General features: G+C 40.6%; 1 protein-coding gene across 4 annotated transcripts; it reads right to left on the reverse strand.

Annotated features, from left to right (window-relative positions):
• BMS1 (BMS1 ribosome biogenesis factor) lies at nucleotides 1–22161 on the reverse strand. 4 transcript variants are annotated; one of them, XM_052677557.1, is made up of 23 exons: nucleotides 22092–22161; nucleotides 21715–21939; nucleotides 20751–20941; nucleotides 19767–19846; nucleotides 18381–18569; nucleotides 17774–17916; nucleotides 16179–16300; nucleotides 15299–15495; nucleotides 14739–14875; nucleotides 13393–14159; nucleotides 12471–12572; nucleotides 11327–11484; nucleotides 10723–10804; nucleotides 9469–9545; nucleotides 8367–8546; nucleotides 6610–6798; nucleotides 5829–6009; nucleotides 5242–5300; nucleotides 4309–4431; nucleotides 2833–2980; nucleotides 1741–1916; nucleotides 1171–1332; nucleotides 1–512 (listed from the first exon to the last, which is right to left on the reverse strand). In XM_052677557.1, the coding sequence occupies exons 2-23, from the start codon at nucleotides 21888–21890 to the stop codon at nucleotides 276–278; spliced, it is 3876 nt and encodes a 1291-aa protein (XP_052533517.1). In that variant the 5' UTR covers nucleotides 21891–21939; nucleotides 22092–22161; the 3' UTR covers nucleotides 1–275. The 4 variants fall into 4 exon arrangements, with proteins under 4 accessions (XP_052533517.1, XP_052533518.1, XP_052533516.1 ...); XM_052677558.1 differs by lacking the exon at nucleotides 22092–22161 and having other exon boundaries at nucleotides 9469–9542; nucleotides 21715–22049; XM_052677556.1 differs by lacking the exon at nucleotides 22092–22161 and having other exon boundaries at nucleotides 21715–22049.
• Between the last annotated feature and the right edge of the window lie 5650 nt (nucleotides 22162–27811).

Genomic DNA, 27811 nt, shown 5'->3' on the forward strand with positions numbered 1-27811 from the left:
TTAGAAATAAAATACTTTATTGGCTGGACAAATATGCAGTAAGGGTAGAAATATACTGATAGTCCTCCAGAATATCATATAGAAAAATCACAATTTGTAGTTCACTGCCTTATTTATGTACATTTCCAAATGTATTCCATAGCTTGAAAAAGGTCACATTCGCATTTTTCCTCTCCTGGAAGTACATTCAGTGTAGTCTAATGGTTTTTTGTTGTTCCAAAAGAAAATTGCACAGCCATCCTATTTTCTCATTTGCCCCAAAATCTGATACCATTTTACACACTCTTGGCTCCCTCGCTAGATCCTTTCAAGCTTGACTTCTGCCTCTTTTTCTCCCTTTGTCCCAGTATTCGATAAATTTTCTTCTTAGCCTCCTTTTGTCTCTTTAATTTCTGTTCCTCCTCCTTCTGCTTAACTTTGACATACTCTTTAATCTGCTGCCGATGTTTTACTTTGGCTTTCTTTATCTTGTAATTATTCACTGTACTCAAAGCATTGAGAAGAGCCGATATCTAGAACAGAAAGCAAGAAAATCAACATACAGACAGTTGAGTTTTGTAGCAAGAAACAGTTTAACCTCAGCAGGCAGCTGTATGCTGAATCAGAGATTCAGGGCAAATTGCTAACATTTCTTATACTTGTTCCCCAATTTCTAAAATGGTATAATTATCTATCTTGTTGGGAAGTTAATTCAAATACTGAACTCTGATTTTGATTTGACACTATTTAGAAGACTCTGCTTAATTGATTAATTCTCTAGTACTTCTACACTGAAGTTGTAAGCATGCTGCAATCTTCCATTTTCGAAGTAGAGAATTCACTTCAAATCTCACCTATAACATACAGCAATGACATGACAAATAAAAGACTGCAGCTGTCAACTTAAATTGCCCTACTGTGAGAGGACTATATCCATTCGAAATACTTTGAAGGCACTGTGACAAGGACAGAAGTTGTATCAGGTGACCTACTAATTTAATAAATAGATGCTATCTACTCAGAGCCATTTCCATACATGTGCCACATGCTGAACAGAAACAAAACAACTTTTCACTAGAAGTAGGTATGCCTTTAGCACTAGTAGTGACATGCTAAAAACAATAGTTAGGAATGGTCTAAACAACACACTTTCCAGTAGGGAATCCTCATTTCAGGGTAAGTGATAATTACCTTCTTTTCATGAGGCTCCCTGATAACAGCTGGTCTCCACTGATCTTTAGGAGTCTTGCCCTTCTTCTCAAGATTCTTAGGCTTGTTCTTAAATGGCAGCGCTTTCTGCAGTGCTTTAGGAATGTGCAGCTTATTGAAATGCCTTTTCTCCCTCACAATAGGCTAAAAGAATGGATACAGAACATGAATAAAAGTCATGACCTTAGAAAGCTTTTATCTGATTTCTACCCTACTGGGGGGGGAGAGAGGAGGGGAAAGATTGCCCACATTCTTGCACCTGTAAAATGAAAACTGTACATGAAAACTTCACTCCTACTTTACTATTCAGACTACTTTAAAAACTCTCACTGATACACAACATTTGCTTTCCAGTGATTCAGTCCTCTCACATGCCAGGAAAGACTGTATACCTGTGGATAAAAATGCCAAATTATTAACATTAAAACATAAAATGAACGTGTGTTTACCCTGCTCTGTTTGCACAGGTCTCGGCCACAGGGCAAATGAGACTGTGATCGCTGTTTAAAAAAAAAATAAAGCATAAAAGAAGAAGTCATATATCAAATATACCTTATAGAGGGAATCTTTATTTTGTTTCAGTTTGATGCCTCGCTCATGCCTCAGCTGGCCTGTTGTTCTCATTCCCTTCCAACTGTCTTTCTCACCTGCTGGCTTCAGCAGTGATGTTACAGGGTTATAAAATCTGGGGATAGACACAGGATACCAAGTCCTCACAAAGACAATGTCTGAAAGAAAAGAAAGATATCACTTGGCTCTCACAACACAGTTCATCACAACCACACTACACAAATACTGAACAGAAATAGACAACTAGCATGTAGATCATGTACTAGTATTGTGTTTGATGTATCCACCAGATCTGTTCAACTTCAGGCAAAGGCAATGTAACTATCTGCACCACTTGGTTCTGTAAAATCTAAAGCAGCCACAAAGATAAAATAGTCCTGAAGAACAGCCACATTAATACTACTCTATCAGCTCTTCCTATTAAAGACTTGCACAGGGGTTCACATTTAAGTATCTGTGCCTATACTACAACCAATAAAAGACAATTTGTCTATTGTTTGCATATTTTTTATAGAAGATTTAAACCGTTCTTGTTTTGCACTATCCATAATTTTACTGTGTTTAGGAAAATAAATGTCAAATTAGCTCAGATAATCACTAACTCATGTTCTCGGCATCACAGTGGCACTCCATAAACATAGCAGAACACTAACTCATATTCCTAGCATCATTTTCCCCAAACATTAGAGGAAAAGAACCTATGTAGAGTTACAATGCTACTCTCTGGACTTCTTGGAAGAAAATGTTTTCCTAGCACTTGTATCATTAAAAGCAATTCATTTTCACATTCACAGAGAGAAGTAGAACATGTGAAAACACTCAGGGAAATACATCTCCAGGACAAACCTTTTCATCTCTGTACTGTATGACTTCCAAGTATAACTGAAAGAAATTCAACATGAAGGTGCTTCTTTTTTTATTATTTCGTTCTGCATCTCAGCAGATTTCACGCTCTTTGAAATCACACCTCAATTATCAGATTCCAGAGACTAAGATGCTGCTTTTCAGTAAATGAAGTAGGATGAAAGTCGTGTGATAACAGCCCCTTATCAATCTCAGGAAAGTGCAACTCACCACTCATCAGCAACTTGTCTTCAAATGTTGCCCTAAAAGCACCTGCTGGAGCTCGGAGGGCTTTTTTAATCTGTCCTCGGATGCCGCTCACAGTACGAATTGCTGCACCTTCAAATTTAGCCACTTCCAACTGAGAGTTAAACATTCCCTGAAAACATGAATTACTCAGCATTAGTCAAGATGCTAAGTTTATTTGTGTGATGTATGGCAGCCACAAAAACACAGTAATCCCCTGATTAACAAATACCAAGGACAGAGAACTGTCTTTATACCACAAGTGCTGACCATATCAAAAACCTACTTGACTGACTTTAAGTTACTTGAAGTAATCATAGAATGGCCTGGATTGAAAAGGACTACAATGACCACCTGGTTCCAGCCCCCTGCTATGTGCAGGGTTGCCAACCAGCAGACCAGGCTGCCCAGAGCCACATCCAGCCTGGCCTTGAATGCCTCCAGGGATGGGGCATCCACAACCTCCTTGGGCAACCTGTTCCAGAGCCTCACCACCCTCTGGGTGAAAAACTTCCTCCTAATATCCAACCTAAACCTCCCCTGTCTCAATTTAAGACCATTCCTCCTTGTCTTATATCCACTTGTCTTATATCCACTCTCATAAACAGCCGTTCCACCTCCTGTTTATAAATTCCCTTGAAGTGCTGGAAGGCCACAACAAGGTCTCCCCACAGCCTTCTCTTTTCCAAGCTCAAGAAGCCCCATTCCCTCAACTAATCTACTTTTTGAGTCATATATCAGCTTATTTGCATTCAAAAATATACATTTAGAACTCAAACTATTTGAGAGAATTTCCAAAATCCAGTTCTCTTTTAAAGTCATTTGCTGGAAAACTGCATACCTTAAAATAAGTAAGCTGCTCCATTCTTAAGCCACAAGGAAATCCAGACACATCATGCATTTCACACAAATACTTTGGTGTTTGGCTGTTAGAATCAGTGCTTAGCTGCTTCCTGCCCCTAATGCAGAACAACCTAATCTCTTTCTCAGAGTCCAACTAAGGACAGCTGGAGGATCTGTGAAAATTAACTTCTGCAACATTTTTTGGAGCAAACTGTTCTGTAACTATAATTGTAAAGTTATAAAGCACTGCTAGCAATAATACTTCATCCCACAGCTGAAATTCAGTAGGGTCAAACTGACTGGATGACACTAGGGCTAAGTTCGCATTTTTCAGAATTGTCTTGCACTATGAGATGCTAACTAATGGGTTTGAGGAAGAAAATAAAATTAATTTTTAAGAGCAAAATTAAAACGACACTGGGTGTGAGCAAGGAGACTATTTCAGAATTCTTGTCTGGTTAACAATAATAAGTTACATTCATTGGATAGCACCTTAAGAGACACTAAGCAGTGATCATGGAGAACTGCCTCAGGAAGATGCAAGTATTCTCACGTTGCATCCCTTCCTAGCATTGCTGCATAGCTTTGCAGCACATGCATACATACATACATACCTACCTTAATAAAAGAAGTGTTCTTAAAAATTTTGAATGGGAAGCCAGTTAGCTTTAATTTCTTCACAACAGTTATGGACTTATCTAAATCAAGCACAACTCCTGTGGCAGCTATCCGGAAATCAGGCTGAAACAGAGCAAAAATACATTAATGAACCATATTTACCAAAGAACAATCCATCATACGTTTACCAAATAGCAAAGAAACCATTTTACTGACACAAATATAGTTTTTTAGAGCTTGAGTTCTGAATTTCTAACCTTTATAGGGGTACTGCAGCATGAAAAATACAAACTGACTTTGCACAGACAAGTTAAGGTTCTACTGATGGAACATCCCTACCACTCACTAATGAGATTTTCAGAGCTGCCATTCTAATTAACTTGGAGGCAATTCAGATGTCCTTGTTATCTACCTTGCTGTACTCTCTTTATGAAACAGAACATTACTCAAAGTCTCAAAGGAGAAGAGCTGTGCACTGCAGTAAGTCAAATTAAGTTGTGGATGCATGATGAGAACAACCTAATAGTTTTAACAAGGATGAGATTGTGCAAAGGATGGGCTCTAACAACGCAGATATTCCCACATTGAGGACAAAGTTTTTCCATCAGGAATATTACAATCTCATCACATAAAAAGGTTTCAGAAATAATCTAAATATGGACGTACCTAAACAAAAAGTAAGTATAAACCTTTCCATGGAAAATAGTATTGCAGTCATGATTGTCATTTTCAATGTAGCAGGGAAAAAGAAAAGTTTTGATCTAGTTTCATCTCTCATCACAATACATCTCTCAGAAGATGAAGTCCATCTGATTTTACAGGTCCTTCAGTATCACTGATTTACCACATATAACCTTCCTCCTCAGATCTATATGTTACATACACAGAAGACCTTTGGAAAACAGTAATTAACCTTTATTGTAACAAACTTACTGTTGTGCCACTGACAGACTGGACCGCCAAAAATCCTGTTCCCTGAGGAGTGATGGGCCCTAAGGAAAATTCAAGAATTATGAAGGGCTTCACTACATGTAACAGCTTCTACTTAAAGTTTAGAAAGCTGAGAAATTGTCGGTGTAGAATATCAATGACTGAAACCAGAGAAAGGTTAAATGCAGCACTCAGCCCAGTACTCACATAAATAGCCCTACTGAAGTTGTGGCAATTATTTGCACATTCATTTATTATCATGCACAAAAGCATTTGCAGGGTTGAGCCCATATGCACACAAGAACTTGCCTTCTCTATAGACAAAGCCAGAGACAGTTTCTTCTTGGTATGATACAACCAAGCACAACATTCATCATTTGATTAAAAGTCAAATAATTCACCCACCCTTCTCTATTTGCAACTGCTTGTTTTACCACACTACTTTTTATTTTATATTCCACAGGGAGCACAGCTTTCAAAAAATTTATCATCCTAAAAGCTTCCAGCTGTGCTCCCTGCCATATCCCATGAAGCTTGAGTATTTGATAACCATGAAGTGATCCAGGATAATAACTCCAGAATTCCCTCACCCCAGAAAGTTGCCCCGCAATGCATATGCTGTGGTGTGTACTTCAGTAGCCTGTGACGCCCATTGTGATCTTCAATGTAGAACATTGGAATAGTCTGAAATCGCCTCCACCCTAAGGAGAGGATTAAAGGATCACGTGTCTTAAGTATCTTCTTGTACCATCGGTGCTTCTTCAGGCGCAACTAATTAGAAGAGAAGATTAACAATGCTCTAACAGGATAATCGCATCAATTTCGAAATTCAAGCCTTAATTTTCAAGAGTGATTGAAAGCAACTTCCACCTACACTACAATGTTCTTACTCAAAAAGCTTTATACAGAATCACTGGACGCTAGGTTGACTACAGCTTAACAGTATTTCACTGTCCAAAACCACATTTTTATGTAAATAGTTAAAAAAAAAAAAAATCAAATATAAGCTAATAACTTTCCTCTCACCACCTATCTGTAGAACATAAACCTCAGAGTACAACTCATGCTTGCAAACTAATGATCACAGTACCACTGTACAGTAGCCCTGAGACATCTCTGCAGAACAACATTATGGACATGAAATAACAATCACGTGTTTTTCTTCCAGTTATCCAGCTAAGTCTTTAAAAATCCAGTATCTGTTAACATAAAGTTAATTGTATCAAAAGCAATTCCACTGTTCAAGAGATAAAGAGGAGCACTTTTCTCTGGTTATCGTATTCTTAATAAGGAGAAAATGAAGAGCAACTCCAGACACACTGAAGCACAGACATATTGAAATCAAGTGCACTCACAGCTTTGGCTACATACCTGTACATATCCAACATTTCCTTCACTGTTGCCTAAACCACCCAGGATAATGGGATAATGGGGGTCAAAATTCAGGACAAATTCACATGGGATGTTCTCAATCTCTATTCGAACGTACATCCCAGGCCGAAAGCCCTCATACTGCACTCTAGTCTCATCATCTTGGTCTTCAAATTCAGTTTTATTAAGCTATGCAACAAGGAAAAAGTAAAGGAGAAAGCCATCAAGTTTTAGAAAAATCAAGTATGAACAACTTGTTCGTAAGGTGCCAGTTCTATTTAAAACATGTTAAGATTTATATAAATCTTTCGAGAAAGATCCAATAGGTTTTGTGACTCTTTATTCAGAGTGAGATCTCCGCCACCATGAAATTCTTCCAATTTGAAATCCCAAGAGGGGTTGTTAGTCTGCATGAAAGACAGTGCCCAAAAGAACTAAATGACTGAGTCACTTCTGATATATCTTTCATAGGGGTGACTTTGGATTTTAAAGACACGTATGTCAAAAGAACATTTCTGATTTAGGAACCCAATTACTTTTTAAAGTTAACATCCTGATCTTTAGGTATCACTGTGAGGAGATTGGGCTTCTATCTTACTCAGCAGCTTAAAAATATTTCTGTGTCCTCAAATACTCTGTATCCTCAAAAGAGTCTTTTAAAACTCTTCTGTAGCATATAAATGCAGATATGTAAATATTTAACAAGAAATCCTTATGAATAAGATAAGCTTTACTCTTTACATTCCTACTTCATCTCCTAACGTTCAGCTACCTGTGATGCACTGTGTCATGTTTAAGCAAACATCTCATTTTTCAAGGTATTGAGATGTGGAACAAATCTTGTGGTCCAAGCTTACTTTTCAAGAAGTGTTTACACATCCCCAGTTTAAGATACTCGCCCTTCCATCCTGCTGCTGGGGCACAGCTGACCGCTGGCATGTGTTTCTGTAACTGACTGCTAGTGAAACAACTGTAAGTCACCTCATAATCTTTTACTGCAACGTACTTGTTCACCTTTTAAGTGTTCTCAGTGAGCCTACCAGTATGCCACAGTTATAACAGAGGTTAATACAAGAAGGTAGCAATGAATTTAATAACAATTTGGGACAAGGTTTGTCTTAAGAGCACACAGTGAAGTTACTAGTAGCATAAGGCAGTATTATTTCAAGCCAGCCAAAGAAATAAGTAATTTTTAAGTTTAGAGGCCTGGAACAAAATCAGCATCCAGAATTTTAGATGCAGTTATGCTGAAGACTCCTACTGAACACATACAAGAATGATCATCAATTATTTTTCCTCAAAATAACTATACAGTCTGGGGAAGAGATCACCACAGAGAGCTTAATCCTCCATTTTTAACAGTGCAAAAGCCACCCCAAAAATAATACCAAGAAAATGTGATACAAGTTAATATGAGAAGGATTTTCCCCTTCTTCCACAGAAGAATGTCTTGATGTCTTCCGGAGAGGAGATCAGGACTCCTCTCTCGTGTTTTCTTGTTTTCCTTTTTTAAAACCTTCCAAACTAGTCTAGCAGTAAATGATAAAAATCACTAAAAACTTCTGAATAGGTCAAGATATATCATGTAAGCTTTACCTCCTCAGTGAATTATAATATCATAAACTGATGTCAATTTAAACCAAGCTTTCAGTTGTTGGGTTTCTCAAGCATGTCTCCAGAAAAGACCTTTAGGCAAACACTGTTGGGTATTTCTGAAGACACACAGTCAGATAAAATGATAAATTAACAGCTTGTACCTGAGCTTGTTTATGCATTTCTTCTTTAAGATCATCAAAGTATGTGGCATCCCCTTCATCATACTCTGCATCAAACATCTCTTTCAGTTTCCGTTTCTTGTCCAGGCGCTCCTTTTTTGCTTCCTCCTCCTCAGCTTCTGGTTTGGACTTGTTTCCATCATTCTCTTCTTCGTTTTCAGACTGATCAGTGATAATTTCACAAATACATGTAATAGTGTTCACTGAAAATCAGCCATTCTGATTAACATTCTCAATATGTATCATTACGGAATATTTTGTCACGATTCAAGTGATCACACTTAGTCATTTTTATCTAAAATGTGAATATTTCTTAAGTCATTCATAGAAAAAGATGCTACTTCAGTAATAACCACAACATTCCACAATCTGATCGTATTCCTTTTCATGAAATGCACTTCTTGACTTCACATTTGTTTTTTATGTCAGGGAACAGATCCTAAGATTGGCCTACTATTCTACACCTAAAACAGACACATGAAGTTAAAAAGGAAATGAAGTAATTAAGCTTGAGTAATACTGCACTGCAAGGCAGAGGCTAGAAAGGTCTAAGTTTGTTCATAAACTGTTCAAACACTTCCCAAATGACACTGTTACTCCAATTCTGTAACCAAATGTAAAACGTAAAAAAGTGTTGAAGACTATAGCTCTGTTCTTAGAAGATATCCAAGTCATGGTTATGAAGTGCTTCCATCAACCTCTTATACAGACACGAGGAATCTAAGTTTCCACTGCTCACTGTGTTAACACAGAGCTCTATCATCCTCCATATCAGATGACATGGTATGAACAGTTTCAATCACATTTGGTTTTAACATATTTTACTTCTAACTCCAGATCCTGACATCTACAGTTTAATAATGAGGTGCATTGTCTTGCCTTATTAATTTTAAACAACATCTGAATTTGAGACAAAATACATACGCTACTCCAGATACTTACAGGTTCCAAAGTCATATACCTTCCCTTCCTTACTCCTCCTGATTTCGTATCAAATCACAGAAATGAAATTTATGACATGAGATGCTTATCTCTTGATCAGAAATACATATGTGCTACTCCAGAACAAAGGCAGAGGTCATACCTCATCTCCTTCAGTAGCAGGCCTTCCTTTGTGCACAACACCTGTTTCAAGATCTTCAAAATCTCCATACAACTCTTCTGCAACAAAACATCTGACAGTTACTATTTTGTTATTCTCATTTTCAGTATTGTGTATTTCTTAGTACTACTTTATAGATTAGTTTCAGCCCAAACTTATTTCCTTTCTATCAGTTTTATACACCTGTTGTCTTCTCTATATTCTCAGTTGAAGTTCACTGGATCCCTCTTTTCCCTTTCAGTATCTCAACTTGATGATTTTGAATATGCAAATAAAACATACTCAAATCACTCCAAACGACCACAAACATTGCCTCACAAAATTAAGTTAAGGAAGAACATTCCTGTTGTGTTAAAATGAATGGTACAAGGCATCATCAGAGCAACTGAGCTTCTTCATTCAAAAAAAAAAAGAAAAAAAATCTGATTAAAAATTTAAATATAGCAAAACCTTTTTAAAGTTAAAAAAAAAATGCTTAAATAAATCTATCAAACCTCAATCAATTTATACAAAAGACACAGCCACATTATTCAAATTTTCTCATTTTTCCCAGATATGTCTAAAAACATACACAAAATACCTTCCAAAAGATCTCACTTTTTAGCCAAATGCAAATGACCAGTTTGTCTTTCCATTAAAAAAATCATTTCTGCTCATCTCTACCCACACCACTGAAAAAAATGAAAAACATATATGTGTAAATAGAACACCTATAGGAAGCAATTCTTTACTTAGAGGGTGGTGAAATACTGGAAACGGTTGCCCAGAAAGGAATGCGAATGCTTCCAGGAATGGGGCATCCAAGGCCAGGCTGGATGGGGCTGTGAGCAACCTGGTCTAGTGAGAGGTGTCCTTGCCTATAGCAGGGGGTGGGAACTACATGATCTTAAAGGTCCTTTCCAACCCAAACCATTTATGATTCTATGTCTAAGTAGATGAATTAATATATACAGTGCAAAGTTGATACGATCAGGCACAAATCATTTCCTAATTTAACTTACATATCCTATATTTCAGAGAGCAAATTTTAAAAATATTCTACTTCTATGTTTCTTACAGCAACATTTAAATGCTTTAACAACTGTGTAACATTGTGTAACACTGCAGTATTTTACAGTTGGAAAACAACTGTGCAACTATTAGCTAGTGCAGGACATTCTAAACACATAATTGTGGAGTAACTCCTAAAACCCCTGAATCCATTGATATCTTCCCCTTAAAAAGTCTTACACATACCATCTTCTTCCAACAACTTTGCTGCATCTTTATCTTCTTCCCACTTTCCAGTAACAAAGCAATCTCTAATGCTGCTCATAACCTGCAAAATAAAGTGTTGTTGACTTGTACAGTTAAAGCTTCTCATCAACACAAGCATTCCGTTATTCATTCCCCACTCCTCAACCATCTTCCAAACTCAGGGATAATTTGACACTTGCACACACTGATCTACGTCAAGGTACCACTACCAAAACTACATAATTCCTCAGCCACAAGCAGGAAAGAGAAGCCACCTCAAACCTTGCCCAAATGTCATTACACTAATGAAGCCTCTATGTAGAGATTTGCACTCATGCTTTCTACTTCCGTATAAGCAGAAAATTACAATCCACTAGACAGTTGAGAGGTGAGCATTCAACAGACTTATTCTAACTTCCCACTGAACCCTTCGGCTACTAAATATTCCTCTTGACCTTGAGTAGCACAAGATGTAACAAAGACTGTAGCTTACATAGGTCTGTTTCAGTGACACTTCTCCATAATAACTTAGTAGTGCTTTTGAAAATACAGTCAGGACGTAACAAGTATAGGATTTGCAAATGCAACTATCTGACTGAATTACCTCTTCTAAGTCCCAGTCTTGAGGCTTTTCCACCAGAAATTTAGAGCAGTCAAGACCATTAGCCTTCTGTTTGGCTTCTTTATCTGGACGGCTGACATGGAACAGACCTCCAAGTTCATCACCTGCATCCTCACTTTCATTGTCTTCATCCTCGATGGCTAAATGAAACCAATTGTGATTATTTCCCCACAATACATGAACTATATTTGTCAACAACCCCTCTCCTGCCTTATGTTTCACAATATCTGTAGCAGAAGCAGCCAGAAAGATACTATATCCTACCAGTTTCAGTTGTGCAGCCATTCCACATTGAAACATGCAATTTAATACAAAACTCTATACAGTCCTTTGAACAACCTACAGTCCAGTTTCTACTCGCCCACCTGGAACTATCTCAAAGAACATTGCCAGTAAGCAAACAGTGCTTATTAAATACCATAAGTAGATACAACACTGGACTACCTCGTAAATCAAGAACGCTGGACTTGAGAATTTACTACTAAATCTTTCCACTTCTGCACTGTGAAAGTTCAATAGAAGACAAATACTCATTGCATTCTGTGTAGGTTCTGCATGATGAGGTTTGTACATTCAGATAAATAATGGAAAAGCTGCAAATTAAATAGCACAAATTACAAAAAAAAAATAATCTTATCTTTCTTCTAAGCCAGAGTATTTTTTTTTCCTCAACGAACACCTTGGATGTGATAATGCACAGACATGATAACACTGAGACACATCTAAAAGAATATTACAGTCACTGTGAGAAAGAAATTAATGAAAACAGAAAAAAAAAAAAAAAAGTAGTATTTCACAAAAAACATAAATTACCAAAATGGATTTATGCAATTGCTACTATACAATTATAAAAGTGAGCAAAATTCAGATATTTGAGGGAAAAGAGTTACACCATACAACACGTAACAGTAGTATCCCAAACAAGCTCAGGATATATATATATATATATATATTTGGGGGGGAAAAACTAACAACTGCCTTTATTACAAAAGGAAGTGAGTACTGGCAATTAGGAAACTGAATTAACTCTCCTCAAGACTCTCACTGAAAGAGCTCAAATTTTCAGACTTACGAACTTGCTATTAGCTAAAAACCCACCATAAATTAAGACATTACGAATGTGTACCTGTTCCATACACAAGCTTACGAAGATTTGGGGTTGCCTGCTGCTGTCTTAGAAAGGCCTGAGCTGCTTTCTGTGTGAGGTCTTCTTTCCATTTAAGTGCACCTGAAAGGGGAAAAATTAGCATCCGTCTTCAAAAAAGAGCAAAACTCAGTAACTACTTAATCCACTCAAATAAGAACATTACCTCAATACACATTTGATCAGTTTTTTATACTCCATATACACATAGAAACTAATTGTGGCTAACAAGCTGGAGCTCTGATTTTTTTTTCCCTTAACGAATCCTAACTTGAGAAGGATGAAAGTGTAAGAGATTATGAGCAATGATAATAGATTTTAGTATTTTCAAATGTGGAATTATACACTCCCTTGCTGCTCAAAGAATCACAGAATGGCTAAAGCTGAAGCTCTGGAAGTCAACTTCTCCAGCTGTGCTGCTCAAGCAAGGTCACCAACAGTGGGTTGCCTATGACAGTATTCAGGCACTTCGAATGTCTCCAAGGATGGCAATTCCAATGCTTCTTATGAGCAACTTAATCAAATGCTCGGTCAATAATTAAAAAATTTTAGTCATGTTCCTCCAAGAATGGTTTGCTCTAAGTGAAATAATGTACCTTGAATTCTGTTACACACAGATCCATAAAGATTATAATAAAATTTGGTGCAGAAATGCCAAAGTTTATAAAATGAATCATCTCCATTTTCTAGCAAGGAAACCTGAAATCTGTATACTGCACTACAAATGAAAGGCTTGAAAGTAAATAGTACCAGGTTTCCAAAGGTGAAGTTTGCCACCCAACAATTACACAACATTATACAACTCAAATACATATAATATTTGCTCATTATACTATCCTTTAACAATTAACAATGAATTTAATGCAAAATGGGCATACAAAAAATTACAACATTTACAGTCTACCTGCAGTGTCAGCAGAAAAATCTGTTTTTTCTTCATATTCCTCTTCTTCTCTCAGCAGATTTTCAACCTCATCATCTTCAGGTTCAGCTTGCCTCATCCTATCAGCTTTCTTTGGCTGAAATCCTTTCCTATCTGATACTTCAGCTTCTAATTCATCACGTGATTTTTCTTCATCATCTCCCTCACTGAGGGATTCAACCTCAGACTCTGATGCCTCTTCTGCTGTGCAATTTCCCGAATCTGTTGTGAGCAAGGATTTTTTTTTCAGACCGCGAACCAAGAGTTGAGATCTGGTGTCTCTACCTTCATTCGCTAGTTCATTTTGCTCAGGTTCCGCAATTCCTTTGCTGCCGGCTTCAAATTCACTACCTGAGCTCTCATATGTCCTTTGTTCTTCATCATCATCATCTTCCTCTGTCTCGTTTTCTTCAGAGGCAGTGTTTCCCTCTTCTTCAGAACTCACCTCAAGATCATCCTCACTATCAGCAAATGCTGGCAGTTCACTCACAGTTTCTTCTTGAGCCACCTCCGTTTTCAGACGTTTGGCACTCCCAGGAGCCATCTCTGCCTCCAAGAGCTCTTCATCACTTTCTTCCTCTTCATCATCACCATCGCTTCCATCCTCAGACATGGCTTCTTCTTGCTCATCTTCCTCATCACTAACTGCGTCATCATCTTCTTTCTTTTCTTCTTCATCAAATAATGCTTTCCGACGTACTCTTCCAGTGTTCAAATCAATCTGCCTCTCTTCTTTTGGCATCACAATCCTGTTTTTCCAAAGATGTTTGGGGGAAGACAGTGAAGTGCAAATAAATATTAGCAAAATAATTTTGTTTCACGTCAGTAATTTAAAACATTTTTGTGGAAGGAACATCAAAAGTTATGAAAACACTAACTATGGATATTCATAATTATAAAATTATGGAAAACACTAAAAAGGTAACAGACTTCATGAAGTAAGAAAAGTCTTTTAGTTCAATTCACTGCAAATTGTAGATGCAAATAACTCCATGAAATTTCTTCATTTGCTGTGGTATGGAAATAGGTTAAATGATGCATTTCACTGAGGATTATAACTGCCATTCTCTAAAACTCTGAAAAGAAACGTTCCACTTAAAGCTGAATCATCCAGGAAATTCTGAGTGATAGAACTATACTGCTTGTAAAACATTCTTAATACATAATTTGAGCTAAGAACAATTGGTATCTGGCTTGAGTAGTCTAACAAAATGAACTAAGTAACAAGCCACTCTGCTAACTGTACATAACTGAGAAACTGTCCTAAATTAGAACCCCAAATCAGACACTTAGAATTACTCAAACGTTGCTCAGAATTCGAAACTTACTCTTGTCCTACATCTTCTGAACCTAATGGTCTAGAGTCCATGAAGAGAGAAACCTTGCTTGATGCCATCTTAGTATCTATGGCTGAGTGAGTGGAGATGAGGCTCTGAACCAGCTCATGATTTGGTCTCACTTCCTCCTGAAAAGCCAAAGTTTTTTACATTTCAATTAAAGTGAATAACAAACATCCAATGAACAGTCAATAAAATCCGTGATCTGACAAAAAAAATGAAAATATGTATTTGTAAAAATGATCATCATCATCATCATTCTTTCCTGCAACTGCCCTACCCTGCAAAATAAGAACAATAATATTCTAGCACCAGAAGCTCATATAAGTCTTGTCTTAACAAACAAAACTTCTGAAATTAACTACTTATTAACTCATTCTTCAAATGCTTTGCACAGAGTTTTACAGAGAAGCCATCTGAGAAGAAAAAAGAAATTAATATAAAGGGATTATTTTTCAGAAGCTTATTATTAAATACTTACTTTTACTCTAGAGGTGAAAACTACATTTTTTAAGATACAAGAATTGAAATCAATAACATAGCTCTTTTACCTCTTCATTTTCATGAGCATGGCTTCCTCCAAGGTCAATATAAACAGCATCCTTATCATATACAATACCCCCAACTCCTGAGAGAGGGGCATAGATTAGTTTTTCTTTCTCACTTAAAGAACGCTTCTTCTGCTGCTCAGGTAGCGCACAGGGATCTGGTAGGAAACTCACATCACTCACAGTGAAGTCCCCTACACCTAGGGAGACAGGCAAGGGGACAAATAACGTTTTCATTGAGTTTTAATTCTAAAGTGTGTGCAATTCATCATGAAGAGAGTAAAGAAAAAAAAAACCAAAACATTGTAGTATTCAGCAATTCATCACCTCTGTATCAAACATCTGTTTCTGCTGTTAAAGCAATGAACTTAGAGGAGAACACTCAAGTTCACCAACACACAGCTCTAGGCTTGCCTGACTGCATTTAATGAGGGGAACTATTAATTCACTTTTCTGAATAGGTCTGTGTATTTAATATTAAAATCTTTGAAATTAAGCTTTTAAATCATGTGCTTAAAATACTGAATTTATACAAGGAGTATGAAAAATTTTACATAAGTCAAATTTACTTGTCACTATTAGAGCTGGTGTGTTTTACACTTCAAGCACCTCATAAAGTGAAACATCACTGAAGATCTTCAGATGCTGTGTTTAACACTGCAAGAAAACTGCAGAATTGAAAAGCACAGCTATTTACAACTATATGCTTTTACAGAAACATGTATTACAAAAAAACATTTCCAAAAGCTTAACATGATTTTGAAAGGGTGAAAAACCTATATTTTACAATTCACTGTTTAAAGATACAAATCAAACCACTATTAAAATATCAACAGCAACACAGATCAGCACAAACACAAGTTTTAGGAATACGATAACTTACCTGGCATATGAATTTGGCTTTTGTTTTTCAGATATGCTCCTCTTAAGTAGCCATAAAGTGATATCTTCCTGTCACATTTGGGATTGGTTCGTATATCTTCTGGGTTTGTCAAGTCTTCCATTCTACCAAATGTTTAAAAAAAAAAAAAAAAAAAAAAAAAAAGTCAGATCATCTAACAGCCCTAATAAAAAATAAAAAAAAAAAAAAGAATTTATAGGAACACAACCACAGCAGCACTGAGTCACGCTCTGCAGGCCTGCAGGCTCTAAAAATCAAAACAGTCAATAATATGAAACAGCTGTATATTCAAACTTGTTGAACACAGATGTACGTACCTCCAGAAGATTTACCAACATTTCATGTAATACATACCTCTGTCTTAACACTTCAATTATTTATATACTATGCACACTAAGCACTCCTCAAATCAATTTTGTCTTCAGGGTGAAAACAGGTTACCAACATAAGGCAGCTGAAAGATGCATTCCCTTCAGACATGCAATACCATCTTTTCTTTAATAATGTGAGTAAGCAACACAAGAACTACCACAGGGAAGGGGAGAAAGAAGGACTGGCAATCAGATGGAAATCCCTTCCACATCCACCTTCTGTACTGCACAAAGAAGGGGACACAAACAACCAGCCATGGAGAATCACAGAATGACCGCAGTGCCCATCTGGTTCCAATTCCCTGCTGTGTGCAGGGTCGCCAACCACCAGACCAGGCTGCCCAGAGCCACATCCAGCCTAGCCTTGAATGCCTCCAGGGATGGGGCATCCACAACCTCCTTGGGCAACCTGTTCCAGAGCCTCACCACCCTCTGCGTGAAAAACTTCATCCTAATACCCAAACCTTCCCTGTCTCAGTTTAAAACCATTGCCCCTTGTCCTATCACTATCCACCCTCATAAACAGCTGTTCCCCCTCCCTTCAAGTACTGAAAGGCCACAATGAGGTCTCCCCAGAGCCTCCTCTTCTCCAAGCTAAACAAGCCCAGTTCCCTCAACCTTTCCTCACAGGAGACGTGCTCCAGCCCTCTGCTCATCTCAGTGCCCTCCTCTGGACCAGCTCCAAGAGCTCCACGTCCTTCCTGTGCTGGGGGCCCCAGGCCTGGACGCAGCGCTGCAGATGAGGCCTCACAAAAGCTGAGTAGAGGGGGACAATTACCTCCCTCCCTGCTGGCCACCCCTTTTTTAATGCAGCCCAGAACACAGTTGGCCCTCTGGGCTGCAAGCGCACACTGCTGGCTCATGTCCAGCTTCTCGTCCACCAGGACCCCCAAGTCCTCCTCTGCAGGGCTGCTCTCAAGAAGCTCTTTGCCCAGTCTGTATAAATACCTGGGATTGCCATGGCTCAACTGCAACACCTTGCACTTAGCCTTGTTGAACCTCTGCTCTCATGGGCCCACATCTGCAACCTGTCTGGAGGTGGCCTACGTTCTATGACAAGTAACCTAAAACAATGTTACTGAAAGACTACCATTATTTTTGTTCTTTCTCTCTGTGTTTTGTGTTCACAGATGCTCAGCTATTTCTAGCTTTTTAAACACTAAGCATGTCTTCTATGTTGATATTGACGAACAGAGAGCCACATACCTGTCTGCAAGGACATATGGGTGAGTCGTTTGCCAAGTAAGTGGTCGGAATTTCATAACAGAGATGAAACGTCCCAGATTGTGAATTTCCTGCTTTTGATATTCTCCATGAACCATCCCAGACAGATAAAACAGCTTAGCACCCTGAATATATCAAAAAGACATTAAAATATTACACATCAATGCAATACTTGCAAAACTGGAAAAAACTAACACAATTCTATTACATAAATCATAATTGTAAACTGCAATTTACAACTGATTCCTGAAGTTCAAGCTCATTAGCACACTTCAACATGAAAACACTCCCCTAAATCTTAGTGCAAAACCATTCAAGGTCAGAAAATCTGTTGTAAAGATTTAGTTTGTCTCCATAACCCATGTAACAGATCTCTTTACTAGTATCACATGTTTGCTAGCAAGGCATGCTCAGATAGAGATACAAGCATTTTAACAAAGACTGCATTATATGATACAATAACAAAATTGTCTATTGATAGCAATACTCAAAAGATCTTATGAATGCAATAAATATTTAAGTATTGCCATAGACTTTATTAACATACTACAATGCAAAATATGCAGAAAATAAATGTGGGATGCCATACCGGATATACTTCAGTCCAGAATCTGTGCTTTAACCTCTTCTTTGTCTTCTTTAATTGTTTGTTGTTCTTGAATGTATCCAGGTGGGTAAGAATTCCCATAATTTTGGGAAAGCCATGTACCTGACAAATGTTCAGAAATTCAAACGTTTCCATCTCAAATCCAAAGCTGGCATCAATGAGCATCAGAACCTGAGAACACAACATCTAAGTTAAGTCTTTAAAGTCACAAGCTTCTCAGAAACCAAAAACAATGAAAAGTTGAGCAACCTCCAATATTAGCAGGATCATTTTGTGTAGTTTGTCGCACTCTCTGTTTGTTTATCTGACTAAAATTCACTGACAGAGGAAAACGGCATGAAAGTTGAAATAAAGCTCTGCTGGGTCCTGAGTGATGAAGAACTTAAAATGCACAGCAACTGATGACAAAGATCTGTGACTAATGATGTAAACTCAGCCTCCTAACAGTAAAACCAAACAGATTCTCGGCATCACTCAGTGCATTTGGAATCTTCAACATCATCTACATACCAACAGAATTTAGTACTTTTAATACATCTTACTTCCTTGAGAAGGAAGCATGCAGGTAGGACAGGATTCTGGACTACTGCATGCATTTTAGTTTAGGTGGCTCTGGGCAGCCTGATATGTTGCACACAGCAGGGGCTCGAAACTAGATGGTCCCTGAGGCCCTTTTCAACCCAGGCCATTCTATGATTCTATGATTAACATTCAGCTGAGGGTCCCAAGCCCAAATCAACCATGAACATTCTATTCTAAATCCACACACAAAGTACAATTGCTAATAGTTTCATAGATTGCGTATTAGACTCTCAAGACAAAAAAGACTTCATAAACAAAAAGTTTAAATTTAAAACAGAGACCACATTTCACTGAGATCAATCCTAGTACTACCTTCAATGACAGAAACAGCCAAGTATATCAAACAAAACCAACTCATATTTCCACTTTATGCACTAACTGAAAACTTACTGAGCTGAATGCCATTTTCAGATTTTACACAGTTTGACGAAATCCTCAAATAAAAAGTCATTTCAATATTTTGCCCTGTTATAAAGTCTTATGCTAATAGTTTACCAGTTCTGTTCACAATAAAGTTGTGTAATTTCCCTTCATCCTCTCAAACCATCCCACACCCAAATCCCATCTTCCCACCCCCACCAGTCAAGGAAACTCCTTGAGGTTCTTAGGGAATATTAGGCTCATTGTAGGAATTAGACATGTTATTTTGGAAGCCCAAGACAGCACTGCCTCGGACAGCAATGACCAGAGAAAACAGACTACTTATGCAGTCTACTTCTAGGACTTCCAGGAAAAAGTACTTTCAACATAAATTAGAGTAGAAATCATATGCTATTTGTAACTTACCAGATCAGCAACTTTAGCCAGGTCAATCATTGTATTAACATCACATCCACATTCAATAATAGTCAGTCTGCGTTTCTTACCTGAAAACAAAAGTAAGGAGCAGAAATTCAAAGAAGCAAAGGAATTACTCCACTGATTTCCTTCCAGGTTATACTGCTGCAGTCTAGCAAGTGGACTGCCAACTATGTGCAATTGTACAAGTACTTGTTTTCAAATGCTTGCAATTCTCTGAAATGTTAACCTTTCCCTTTAAAATTACCAGGCTGAGCACCTGGTTTCCAAGAAGTTGTTCTGCCTTTTCCAAAAACAACCTAACAACCAAAGATACGCTGTATTTTGAAGGAAACCTCTGCTTTACTTCTATCTTTTGTATCCCAGAATTAATTTCCAAGGACTTCATTTTACTACTTACTTTTTCTCCTCTTCAGACAAAACCCTCAGCTGCAGCTTCCCAAAAAACACAATAGTTTAAAAACACCAAATAGATATTAAGAGATTTCTTAACATGCATCTGAATTAGAACAAAGTACCCACTGTTCAGTTTAACTAACCTGAGCTCATTAACAACATACCACTCAACAAGGACACCTTTGACTGAAAGTTACCATATTTTTTTCTCCTTCATATTATCAACTGCAAAGTTCAATTCCTAAGTTTCAGTAGACCAAATAGAAAATCCAATTTAGCACATTTTTCCCATCCCATTTTTTCCTTTTCCATATTTGTGAATCATTCCTGACAAAAAGCAGATTTATTACTTTAAACCTCTCAAGAGTTTACCAATACCAGACACAACTGTCTGGATCCAAGCAAGATTTTCCCTTACAATTTTTTTCTTCAAATGCTGTGGGTTGGGCTCCTCAATGATCCAAATGGCAATATACAAGAAAAGTAAAAAGGCAATGGCCAAGTGGAAGTTGGGACTGAAAACATAACAAACAAAGGAACGATTTTAAAAGAACAAAAGCCCAAATTTAATCTCACCTGAAACGATAGTAACAGGGCCCCGGATTTCAACTAATTTTTGTCTTGTGAAGTTCTTAATGAGACATTTTATTAAGGTGCTCTTCCCAACCTTGGGAGGGCCAACTACAACCACCACCACTGGAGGAGGCTCCAAAGGAGTACGGTCAACCACAGGAATGTGATGTTTTTTAGTCTTCAAATCCTGAGTTCTGAGAAGAAATTTAAAATGAACACAAGAAGAAATTAAAAAGCAATAAGTGCTCTTTTAGAATATTTTGAGCATATGCAAACATTCAGACACGAAAACTCACCAAGTGCCTGGTTGCTACAATGAACAAGGAACTCTGACCAAGCCGAAGGAGCTCTACAGGCTTTTTTTTTTCCAAGTAAACCTAGCATACCTGCACCAGGTAGCACATGCAGGATGCACTACATCACCGACACACGCGCAAATTACAACACAGCCTTGCAAATGATGAAAGCTCTATGAGCCTCTTTATGTAAATTACACTACGTATATTTATGCGCAAAACAATAAGGAAACACCAGATGGAATCACAGAGGGGCTTGGGTTGGGAAAGATCTTAAAGCCCACCAGTTTCAACCCCCTACCGTGGGTGGATTGCCACCCACAAGAGAAGGAAGAAGAGCCCCATCCAGCCTTCCCTTGACTGCTTCCAGGGATGGGGCACCCACAGCTCCAGGCAGCTGTGCCAGGGCTTCATAGAATCACAGAACAGCCCGGGTTGGAGAGGACCTTAAGGATCATAAATCTCCAATCCCCCCCACCACAGGCAGGGCCACCAACCTCCACTTTTAATACCAGACCAGGCTGCCCAGGGCCCCATCCAACCTGGCCTTGAACACCTCTAGGGATGGGGCATCCACTGCCTCTCTGGGCAGCTGTTCCAGCACCTCACCACTTTCTGAAACCTGTTTGGCCAACGGACTGCATGCTCTCTACTTAATTCCTGCTGCTCACCTATGGAACGTTCTGGCCATCCGCACGGCGGACTGCACTGTGAAGGCTTTGGGGTTTCTTTTCCGAGCATCCTCCTCCTCTCCAATTCCCAGATCATTGAGATGCCGTTTCCTTTTTTTCTCTGCTTTCGGTCCGCTGTGCTTGGCACGGTGCTTCTTCTTCTCCTTTTCCTCCATCTTACTCCTTCAACAGCCGCTTACAGTCAGCGTAGCATGGAAGGTTTCCCTGTGACCGCGCACAACAGGCAGAGGACACAAGGCAGTGAGCTCGGGTGGCACACGTGTAACACCGCGTTCCCGCCGGGCCCAGCAAGGCAGCCCTGTACGCAGAGTGGGTCTCGCACCGTCCTGCCCCGGCCCAGCACCCGCAGCACCTACCCGCACACCGCGTGGGCCCGCAACGCTTTGCGGCCTCCCCCGGAAACAAGCGGCCGCACCCGGCGTTCCGTCGCTCCGGAGTTCCGGGGGACGCGCTGCGGCGGAGCGCTTTGACCGGCACACCGCTGCCTCCCGCCTGCAGTGCCCTGATTCGGCAGTGGTGTTTTTTCCTAACCTCGTGTTCATAGAGAGGTGAGACTGTCCGTGCTCATAGTGCCCGTAGCAATGGAACAGGTTGCCCAAGGAGGTTGTGGATGCGCCACCCCTGGAGGCATTCAAGGCCAGGCTGGATGTGGCTTTGGGCAGCCTGGTCTGCTGGTTGGCAACCCTGCATATAGCAGGGGGTTGGAACCAGATGAGCATTGTGGTCCTTTTCATTAATAAAATAATGGTCCGTGTTTAAGTTTCATTTTATTATATTTATTTCATTCTCCATAAAAGCAGTGTACATGTTAGAATCTAGGTATATGGAATATACATATACCTATATATATATGTATACCTTCCTTTGGTAAAATGAAATTTGCTTGTTTGGAGTGTTTGTTTTTACTTAAATCAACACAATTCCTTTAAAATATTAGCAAACAATTTGAAAAAAAAAATTATACAACAGGAAATCACAAAAAGAAAGCCTTCTAAAAGGCCATAAATCTGGACGTTTTTAAATGAAAATACTATACAGTAAATACCCAAAAAGACACCAGGAGTGTCCTTTATCAGGAGCACACCTAAAACACAAACACACCAAGTGAGCCACCCTGCCGCCACCGAGGCTGCATCTCCCATGCTCAGACCAGCTTGCATTCATGCTTTCTCCACTAGAGGCTCTAAATGTAACGCCAGTTTTCTACATGCTTCTTACGTTAAAGAAAGTGAATTCACACCCAAATACAAGCAAAATCTTGTGCAGTAAGACTACAAAATCAATTCCACAGTCCCAAGCCTCCTGGTAGAATCCAGTGCAGTCTGAGCAGCAGAAGACAAAGTCTTTGGTACTGAGGCACAGAGGTATCCAAGGTACTGAGGTATCTGTCTGTAAACACAGGTTAATACGAAGCTACTGAAAGCCAAATGTTCACAGGAATGCTGGTTGGTGACAATCCCAACAGGACAGGAGAGGGACAGGCAATACATCTTCCACAGGTGATGGAAGATGTGCACCTCCCTGGCTTTCCTCATCTTCCTTTCCCTTCCAGACCGAGCATGAAGCTCACAGCAAGCGCTCCATCCTTCCACCTGCAAAACCTCTAACCACTTTGGGACAACACTGCCACTCGAACAAAGTAAAAGATGATTTTTCCATCAGGCAGCCTTGCTGTCATGGTTTCACGTGTGACCCAAATGACAGGCTGAATTCTGGCCACCCAAAGCAAAAAGGTAACTTTGAGGCCCACCCTGCTCCCCATTTTGCTCAAATAGCGAGTCTAAACCATTCCCCAAAATTTCATTTCTCATACCCAGCCAGTGAGGGTCATAGTCACTCACTGTCCCCAGCAGCTGCTGTCCGTACAATGGGTCCGGAGCAGCACACGTCCCCTGGTACCTCCCTTCATATTTTGCCGGTACTGCAGGAGGGCTTGCCTCGCTAGCTGCAAAATGAGGAGAGCTGTGCCTCATCTGCTTCAGCTCAAGCATAGACTCTCCCTCGCCACAGCTCGGAATGGAACTGTTACTGAACGGAGAGGAGTTAGGTTTGGTATATGAGTAGGTCTCATCGACCAGACCTTGGTCAGCATTTAAGTAGCTTAAGACAGGCTTGCTATATGTGTTCTCTTTAGCTGCTAGATATAGGTAATCTTCTGTGCATGGCTGCAAGACATCTGCATAGTAGTTTTCAGGGAAAGATTTCTTCAGGTACGGGTAGTCCTGCGCTTGCTGCACAGGGAGTGAGTGCTGAGGGGCACTGCCTACGGTTCCTGCACCGAACTGCTCCCCTTTTCCCATATAGTCCAGGCCGAAGTGAGACGGGGTCTGAGCGGGGACTCCACAGCTCCTCCAATGACTATCGAGCCTCGCGTACTGCGGCCCCGACCAGGGCAGCGGCTGGCCCGAGCAGCACTGGTTGCCCCTCGGCTGCAGGGCTCGCTCGGTGCCGATGCCCCCGCCGCAGTGCCCGCGCTCCTCCTTGGCGGCCGCCGCCTGGGGGGGTTGCACGCCTTCGCTCTTCTTGCGGTTCAGCTGCCTGGCCCTCCTGTTCTGAAACCAGACCTGCGAGAGGAAGCAGAGTTAAACACGACGTTCCCGCCGCCCGTCAAGGCACTTTGACTCGGTCCCGCCAAAACGCGCCGACAGCCCAAAAGACGCTCGCGGGGCTGCGGCCGGCCGCCGCTCTTACCTGGATTCTGGACTCGGGGATGTCGGTGAGGCCGGAGAGCTGCTCGCGCAGGGCGATGCCAGGGTACGGCTGCTTTTCGAAGGTGCGCACCAGCAGCTCCAGCTGCGCCTTGCTGAACGACGTGCGCTTCCTCCGGCCGCCCTCCCGCGGGGCGGCGCGGCGCGGCGGGGCATCGCCTGCCGGGATGCTGCGGGGCTCCATCAGGGCTGCGACGGCCGCGGCCGCTCCTCGCCTTATGAGCCCTCCGCCCTGCTCTCGGCGACCCCCACCCGTCCGGGCCTGCCCCGCCGATAGGGCCGTGTGACTCACGGCTGTCTCCCACACCTCCATTGTCATCCCATCACCAAAATACACACGGGGAGGTCTCGCCCTGCCGGAGGAGCCAAGGCGTCTCACGGCGAAGCGCCCGCCGCCGCCGCCAACCCACCCAGCGATTTTCTAATTCAAATAGAGGGTCAATAATTTAATGAGGGCAGCTCTTTAGTCCGCTTGGGCCTTCTGAAAAGCCGCCTCTGCTCTCGGGCAGGCCGGCACCAACGATGGAAACAGAAGGATTCCTCTGGGCACTGGGATGCTTCCAGGCTAAGGAATACAGGTGTCTCATGTCACCTATATGTCCACATCACCCCTTCTCGAGGAGGGAAACCATTCTGCACGTTACTGAGCAGGTTACAGGTCCTATTCCCAGTAGTGGGAGATTTCTCCTTGACTTTAGTGGGACGAGCAAAACTCTGGTGCCTTGTCCAGATACTTCACCAAAACCCACTGCTAAACACTGAAGCCGCCCCCAGCTTCTGTCACAGAATCACAGAACGGCCCAGGTTGGAAGGGACTACAAGGATCATGAAGCTCCAATCCCCCACAACATGCATGGCCACCAACCTCCTCATTTAATACCAGACCAGGCTGCCCAGGGCCCAATCCAGCCTGGCCTTCAACACCTCCAGGGATGGACAGGGCATCCACAGCCTCTCTGGGCAGCTGTTCCAGCACCTCACCACTCCCATAGTAAAGAACTTCCCCCTGACCTCCAACCTAAATCTTCCCTCCCTCAACTTCAAACCATTTCCCCTTGTCCTGCTGTTATCTATCCTTTCAAAGAGCTGGCTCCCTCCTGTTTGTAGGCTCTTTTTAGGTCCTGAAAGGCTGCAGTGAGGTCACCCTGCAGCCTTCTTTTCTCCAGGCTGAACAAGCCCATCTCCCTCAGCCTCTCTTGACAGGGGAGGTGCTCCAGCCCCCTGATCACCTTTGTCTGATCATTTTTCTTCTCCGGACAGCTCTACCGACTGAGTCATGTACAGAACAAGAAAGCTCTGTGTTTCAGTCCAAGGTGAGATTGTGACCAATTAATTCAAAAGTACTAATTCAAAAGGCAGGCCAGGAATATTCTTTTATGGAACCAGGAGTGACATAACAACTTACAGGGAGCAATGGCTGCAATGCCAAAAGGGATTAGATGTTAAAACATGATTAGAAGAGCAAGAAATCAATTAGTTAATGTAATAATTTGTGAGATTAGGCCATTAGAAGCTATTACTGAAGGTGTTCAAGAACAGCATCATCATTACTTCATGTGTCTTTTGTCTCAGCACATCTCTAGTCATTTTCAGCTTTGGAACCTGTTCCATCTTACTGTGAAACTTAAGGGTCCAAGAACAAAGTCTGCACACTATATTACATATCTGCATTCTACAGGGACCGCTGTGTCTGTGATCCAAGCAGACACTTCTGGATTGAGCAGGACAAGGGTTTTAATGTTCCACATTCCACCACTGAAATTCACAATAAAAAGAAACGCTGTTGCAGACAGGCATGACTGCCAGTCCCCATGAGTCTGCTATTCCTGAGGCTGCATTTTTTCAGGAGCTCTGCCCCATAAGGCAAGGTAAATGCTGTCAGAAGCTGCTTTGCAGTAATATCAGTAAAAACATTAAAGAATTTAAATTTAGAAACATCTGAATTTAAAAGCATTTAAATGGTATATTCCAACAGAAATGCATATGATGGCAGTGAGAATTTCAGAAGGATGACAGCAGCATGTAGTCCAGAATATCAGGGAGCAACAGCCTGAAACTATTTCTCACTATTCTTTCCCATTCTTCTACCACATCACTCTTCTCAGCCCGTGCTATCACAGCTCAGATACATCCCACAAAAATTCTTTTCTCCCTCAGAGTTTCAGGATGGTTCAGAGATTTTCCTTTCCATTTGTGCAATACAATTTGTGTACAGCCAAGCATTTTCACATAGGAGAAAGGCAAAGAGCAGACAGGTAGCAAATAGTTCATCAGTTCTAGCTACATTGGAACTGTGCTGCTAAGCTTTAATTTGCTTATATTATTCAGATACATATTTAAGGAAGAGTCGATTAAGGTTCAGACACAATAAGCAAATTTACAGAGCTTAATGGCACAGTTTTGTCAATGATCTTCTCCACAGCAAATCCAGCTTTAGCTACTCCTAACTGTCATCACACAGGATGCAATTCTGCTTGCATTTAAGCCCACACATGACTTCACACATAGACCTGCACATGCCAGCTCCAACTGGCATATGGTACTAGAAAATTAGCCAATTCACAGAGCTGCTCCTTCCAAAAAGTGTTTGTTTGCTGGCCAGGTTAGTTTGTGGCCAGTTTATTTCAGACACCAACATGATTCTGTGATCTATGAGATGAAGGATAGGCACAGAGATAAAGAAGTGTTGGAGAGCCCTAATTCAAATTGACCCAAGAAAGCACAAAATTGCATATGGCCTTTCCATCGCTGCATCATTAATGCAACTATCCATGGAGTCCACAACAAACTGGGTCCAGGAAACCCATCAGCAAGTTACAAAGAGAGCTAATTCATTCAGTCTGGCCACAGCGAAAGTGATACCCTGAGGAAAGCTAGAAAAAGAAAAAAATTAAAAAGCTGTTATTTTTTTTTTTCCTGTGCAATTTTCCAATTTTCATGGCAGAAAAAAATATGAAAACATGATGTCATGGGGATGACTGCAACATAAAACCGAGCCTGCAGGCAGCCCCTAATACTGGTCCCAGAGGGAGAGGAAAACCCCCCCAGCACGCACACACACGCCTTACAGACACAGCCTGCTCAGAAGAGATAAGGAAGGAGTCAGCAGAGGAGAAGCTCTGGGGCTTGCAGCGACTTGCACTGCTTGCTAATAGCGAGTGTCCATCACTGCTGGCTAGGTCAAATAGACAGGCTTTTGTTAACATCCTCTGGCTATGGAGAGAGTAGTTCACACTTCCTGGAGTTATTGTTTCAGGCATTCTGCCAGGCAGCCTCTTTACACCCTTCATTTCGAGAGATTTTCTTTGCAATGCTAATTGATAGAGACTTAGATTGTGAGTTTGTTTTTAAGTGAGATTCCAGGAAAC

This window comes from Tympanuchus pallidicinctus, unplaced genomic scaffold, assembly GCF_026119805.1.
Source record: "Tympanuchus pallidicinctus isolate F22 unplaced genomic scaffold, pur_lepc_1.0 scaffold16, whole genome shotgun sequence".
Taxonomy (NCBI): Eukaryota; Metazoa; Chordata; class Aves; order Galliformes; family Phasianidae; genus Tympanuchus; species Tympanuchus pallidicinctus.